The sequence below is a fragment of the Cervus elaphus genome, chromosome 4 (assembly GCF_910594005.1).
Source record: "Cervus elaphus chromosome 4, mCerEla1.1, whole genome shotgun sequence".
Lineage (NCBI taxonomy): Eukaryota > Metazoa > Chordata > Mammalia > Artiodactyla > Cervidae > Cervus > Cervus elaphus.
In genome coordinates this window covers 53,433,292-53,439,428 of record NC_057818.1, presented here as the reverse complement: position 1 = coordinate 53,439,428, position 6,137 = coordinate 53,433,292, and the positions used below count along the sequence as shown (strand labels likewise).

The window sequence follows — 6,137 nt, the reverse complement described above, 5'->3', positions numbered from 1 at the left end:
CACCGGTCAATGACTGTTTATTGAATAAATGTACTACTGGAGTAAGAAGTGGCTTAGAGTCCAGTATAACATGTGGGTGAGTATGTGAGTGGATGAACGGGGGTCCAATATAGGAACTGGGGCCTCATGGATGAGGCCAAGTCCCTTCCTGCCCTCTTCCACAATCACCCTTGACCCCACACCCCCACTGCTCCCATTCTGCAGATGAGAAAACCGAGGCTCAGAAAGGAGAAACCACTGGCCCGAAGTCACACACCTCCTCTTCATCTCACTTGCAGGTGAGGGCAGGGAAGGAAAACCCCAGGGTCAGCGTGGGGGAGGGGGGACTCTCCTAAGTTTATTGGGCATCGGGCTGCAGGTGAGGGGGCTGACAGGAGAGGGGGGTGTAATAACTTAAAAACCAGAGGTGAGAGCGACAGCTCCTCCAGAGATCTCTGCAGAAGGGAGGGTGTGGGGGTATTTACAAGGATTTGTACAAAGTGCCCCGCGCCAGCCTGGGGCAGGAACGTGGGATTCGAGCAGGAGGGGAGGGGCAGGGGAAGGAATCTGCCTTTCTGACCCCCACTCCCGGGCCCCCCCCACCCCCAATTCTTCAGTCTTTAGGCTCAGCAAGTCTTCTTGTCCCTGCCCAAGGCCTAATTCTTGAGCTGTCGGGGAATGGAAGTTTCCTCAGTTTTCTTTTCTGCCCCACCCTGCCCCCAAAGTCTCCTCAGGTGCCCCATGGCAGGGTGAGGGGGGACCGGGTGGGCTGGGGGCTCCAGGAGGGTGCCAGCTCCCCCCTGCGAAGCCCCTTTGCTCTTCTCTCCTGCTCAGCGGGCCCCGGAGAACACAGAGGGGACAACCTCTGCCCCCAAATCCATTTCAGGGAAACTGAGGTGATGACAAAGGGAGAATCCCCTCCTTGACCCCCTTTCTCTGTCGAAGTGAAGGGGGCGAGGAAGAGGAGGGGACTCGGGGCCGTGGCGGCTTAGAGCTCGAGGTCGTTGGAGATGCGGGTGACGAGGGTGCGGAAGGCCAGGGCAGTGCCCGCCACGCGGCGGAAGAGAACTCCCCGCAGGCCCGGCCGGGGCAGCTGGCAGACCTCCACTTCGAAGTGGGACAGGGGCTCGGGCCCGCCCGCACCCCCGTGCAGGCAGGCCAGCAGGAATGGCTGTGGCTGGCGGCAGCGGCAGCGGGCGGCCGCGGTGGCCTGGCGCAGAGCTGCCATCAGGGCCTCGGGCGGGCGCGAGCTGGTCAGTTTCACACTCCAGGGGAATCGGAGCAACCGGGGGGCGGTTTCCGTTTGATCCCAAGGTAGATGGCAACTGAGGTGGGAAGATACGATGGGTTAGAGATGGGAGAGAAGAGGAAGGTAACCCACAGTTCCCACTTTGGGACAGGCTCTCCTAGACCTCTTCTCAAAACCTCTTTTACTCCAGGGACAGTCTTTCCACTGTACAAATAGCTGTCCACTTGGAGATTGTATTTCCCAGCCTCCCCTGCAGCCAGCTGTGGCCTTGTCTCCAAATGCCTGGATGTGCGTGGACGTGACCGGGTAACTCCGTACCACCTCTTTCAAAGGAAACTGTATGCCCTGGACTCTCTTGCCCCACCTCCTGTGAGGCTGCAACACGAGCTAGCATGGACTGTGAAGACAACAGGGCTCTAGGGAAGAGGATGTAGGAGCCTGGGTACCCGAAGGATCTCACATAACAGAGTGGCCCTGCCAGCCTGGCCTGGACACATGGCTTGTGTGAGAGAGAAACTTATTCCTGTTTGTATTTTAGGGTATCTTCCCTATAGCAGCTCAACTTGTTTCCTAATACATCCCCCTTCTGGTAATAATCCTTTTTACGTTGGAGAACCAATTCTCCTCACTCTAGACTAGGGATTTCTCACACCTAGGAGCAGTACTGTCTTCCAAAGGATATTAGTAAATTTCTGAGGACTTTTTGATTGTCAAAATGTCTTGGGAAGGGAGTGCTGCCTACATTTATCAGGGTGGGGGGATGGTTCAGGAATGATACACATTCTGCAGTGTGTGAGAGGGCCCTGCCTGACAAAGAAATGTCTCTCCTAAAATACCAAGAATGTTCTCCTTGAAAAGCATTGCAGATCTAGTCTTTCTAGTTTAGGTTGGGCAGACTCAGCTCTCAGCTCCAAGGGTGAACACGTGACTCACTTCCAGGCAAAGAGAGCAGTCCACACCTCTCCCCCCACTCTGATTGGTTCAAAGATGAGCATGTGACCAAGTCTGACCAATCAGAGTACTCCACCCTTCTGGTCACAGGCATTGGTTTAGGGATGGACATGTGACCCAATTCCAGCCAGTAAGATTCGGTCCTGGGACTGTTGGCCCTGCTGTGGCGGCTCCCTATTTCCACTGAGGTTTCTATAGTGGCCCAGGGTTGTTGGCAACTGTTGTGCCTCACTGGATGAGAGGGGAAAGGTGGTGTGGTATCAACAGGGCGAGGAGTGGGTTATAAATGGGAGAAGCTGAAGTTAAAGATGGTCAAGGGATGATGCTCAAGGATGGAGGTGGACATGAGAGGACATCAATGTGGGGGTGCATAAGAGGAGGTGGCAGAGAAGAGGGGGTCGCAGGAGCATTCCAGGAAACTGGCCTTGGAGGATGAGGCTCGGGCCCCAACCAGGGGCCTGGTGGGGGTGGTGAGAAGTACTTACACAAGAGGGGTATGAGGCAAAAGGGGAGGCACACTCACCTTGTGACCTCAGGTCCCCCGATTCTCTCAGGTTCGTCTGTGACCCTACAGAAGGGTGGGGGGATGAGTGTCTAATACGGACATAAGCGGACCCCCCTCCCTCAATCCACTGCCTCCAGGACGCAGGGCAGCCCTTGCCTCAGCCCTGGTTCCTCCCTGAGGGCTGGAGCTGGGCGGGGGGTCTGGATTTGATCTCCCTCTCCACCCAGAAGGGGAGCCCATTCAGAAATGGTTAGTGCAGGTTGGAGGAAAGATACTGAAGAATTTGGAAGACAAAAGAGAGGCGGGGTGGGTAGAGACACACCTACATATAGGAGACAGACAGACACACAAACCCCTCCTTCAGCCTGTGCTCAAATGACACCTCCTTAGTGAGGCCCGCTCCATTTAAACTGTACCCTCCTTCCCCACACCCTGACACCCACATCACCACCACCACCACCCCATCCCAGTTCCTTGCTCTACTTTTCTCCTTAGTACTTGCCACTACCTGATAGTCTATATATTTTATTTATTGTTTACTGTCTGGGTCTCCTAGTAGAATGCCCTGGGCAGGGATTTTATCCCTCTCGTTCACTTTACTCTGGGCTGACGATGGTGCCAAGCACACAGGAGACACTCAAAGAATAAAAATGATAGAAAACACTTATAAAGTATTTTCTGGGGCAACATTCAAAGCTCAGTCCATGTATCACCTCACTTAGTCTGCACAACAATCCTATGAGGAAGATACTGTTATTACTATCCCCATTTTAGGGAAAAGGAGAGTGAGGCCCAGAGAGGTTGAGTCATTTGCTTAAGGTCACTCAGCAGTGCTCAGGGTCTGAACCCCGAGTCTGGCTCCAGAGGCCAGACTGTTGTTTATTATCTGAGTGAATGAATGACCAGAGCCCACATACAGACCCCTACCCAACTCACAGTGCCCCCTCCCGCCAGGCCCGCGCACGGGTCAGACATGCAGACGGGGAGGCAGGACGAGTGACAGCAGAGGTGGAGGGGACTTACTGATTTTGGATCCCTGGGGCAGAGAGGCGCCCGAAACACAGCGGTTAGAGTTCTGCCGTTTAGAGGGATCGAGGGTAACCCTGTAGTGTGAGGAGGGAGGTGAAGGGTGATGGAGGAAGAGGAGGAGGAGGAGACGGAGATGTCGGGGTATAGGAGGCAGAGTAGAGCAGAAGACAGGTTAGGTCCCATCAGCCCCCCCATCCTTCTCCCTGTCCCCCAAGTCCCATGGGGCTCACCTTCGGGTCAGTTTGGAGGTCAGCTTGGTGAAGAGGTTGGTGGTGGGGCGGGGCCGCCCAGTGGGCAGGGGCGTGGCTTCGTGGGCCAGTGTGGGGGAAGCGGGGGGCCCATTCTGCACGCCCCCACCTCCCCCGCCCCCTGCCCTCCTGTCTCGGACCTGGCCACCGTGGAAGGTGCTGCGGATGGTGGAGCCGCGTGCCAGGCGGCTCCGCTCCCCTGATGGGGGAGCCAGGCTGTGACTGGAGGGGGAGGCGGGGGGCACCCGTGGGGTACCCGAGCTGTGGGCAGAGAGGTACAAGTTAGGGTGGAGCCTTGAGGCAGGCCAGAGTCCTCAGTCCCTCTGATTCTTCACTGGTCTGTCCTGAGATCAGAAACCTCTACCAGTCTGGAACTCAGAGACAAGGCTGCCATGTAGAGTTGTGCAGGCTATGCATATACAAACTTAGCATTATTTTACTGACCCTTCTCACCTCCTAAATCATTCTTCCTTCAAACCATCCTTTCTTCAAGCTTTGTCCCCCTCCAAGCCACCCCCTATCCCAACTCTCCTCTCTCCAAACTTGGCAGTTGAATACATTCAGATATACTTTTAAATGAATCCCCTGATACTTCGCCATCCAAACCTCAGGAACCACATCAATTGTGCAAACACTTTGCTATCTGAACTTTCATTATTCAAACGTGGGAGAGGAATAGATGTGAACATCAAGGAAACTTACATTCATCATGAAAATTTTCAACAGGTAAAAATAGAGAGGAAGGAACCCTCCCTCTAATTCTCAAGATTCTGTGTAGGCAGGGGTGGCTCCATTATCCCAGGACCTTCCCCAGGCCCTCTGACCCTCCCAGTCCTCACAGCAGAAGTGAGACCTCCAATTAATATCCTTCTAGGGACCCCAGGACCAGCCAGATCTCAAAGAGGGAGCCCTGACTGGCAGATACCATTACCTCTCACCCAGAATCCATACACTTTGTTTTACTCTTAGTAACCAAACCCCTGAGAGTATAAACATTGCACATGGCCACCCAGCCAAGGACTACATGTCCCAGCTTCCTCTGCAGCTAGGGATGGTCATATGACCATGTTCTGGCCAACAGGATGTAAGCAGAAGTGCTCTGGCCCATTTCTGGGTCATGCCTTTGAACAGAAAAGCAGTTTGCACTCCACTGTCTTTCCACCCATTTTGCTGGTTGGGAAATGGTGGCCATGGGTGCAGTGGCCTCAGATCCAGAGCTGCAGTCTCATGTTAACATTGGTCCTGAATCCTTGGAGGGCCCTGCCTCCTACTTCTGGATAGTTGCATCACAGAGGACTAAACCTCTACCTCATCTACTGTGCCTTAGGGTCTCTTCACTCCTGAATCTGTAACCTAACTATATGCTATCTCTTGGCCAGGACTTGGAGGCCATATATTATAGTGATTAAAAGTACAGACTCTGGAGTCAGTCTGGAATCTTTGCTCCTTGACTTACCAGCCGTGTGGCTTTGAACAAGTTACTTAACCTATCTCTGCCTCATTGCCTCAGCTGTAAAACGGAGATACAGGATTGATCTCACAGAATTGTTAGGGGCATTCAACCAGCTGATGTACACAGGCCCGGCCTACGGTTACTGCTTGATAAATGTTGGCTATTATTATTTTTATTTAGTAACCCCCAAATAAGTTCTGACTCATCGAATGCCTACTGTGTCTCAGACCCTGTGTGAGGTACAGGACACACCTGATCTCCACCGGATCCCTCTAAAGAGATTGGAGGCAGAGAACATCGGCTCCATTTCACACAGGAGGAAACGGAGGCTCAGACACCTGCCGATGGTCATCTTGCTCGTGGAGTGCAGAGGCAAGATTCGGAACTCAGAGCTGAATCACCACTTCCAAACACTCCATTACCCTGCCCCCACCAAAGAGTGACATCTGCATCCCTTTATTGGGTGTTTCCCAGAGTGCACCTGGGTGTCACGCCCTCTAGCCCTGATGGGTGGGAGTGTCATGATCCTGAAGCTCGCCCCACTCTGGGACTTGAACTGTGATGTGAACCAATTCATTCTCTTTGTATGCTCCAGCCAGCCTGCACTGGTTTCCCTCACTTGCCAGCTGAAGGCGCCTGAACCAACTCAGGCAAGTAAGTTTGAAATCCCGCCAACTAGAGGATGTTGAAGCTGTGACATTCTAGGGCTTCTCTCCAACTCTA

The 6,137-nt window shown here is 53.7% G+C and overlaps 1 protein-coding gene across 2 annotated transcripts in view; it reads right to left on the bottom strand.

The window, feature by feature from the left end:
• MARK4 (microtubule affinity regulating kinase 4) overlaps positions 1-6,137 on the bottom strand; it is a 29,937-nt gene continuing 23,800 nt past the window's right edge. Inside the window, exons 15-18 of one of the 2 annotated variants that reach the window (XM_043899478.1) lie at positions 3,944-4,222; positions 3,708-3,787; positions 2,703-2,747; positions 1-1,304 (exon numbers count right to left, since the gene is read on the bottom strand). In XM_043899478.1, coding sequence (XP_043755413.1) covers positions 1,240-1,304; positions 2,703-2,747; positions 3,708-3,787; positions 3,944-4,222 — 469 coding nt within the window. In that variant the 3' untranslated portion in view covers positions 1-1,239. The remainder of the gene's footprint in view (positions 1,305-2,702; positions 2,748-3,707; positions 3,788-3,943; positions 4,223-6,137) is intronic. The other variant, XM_043899476.1, reaches the window with a different exon arrangement.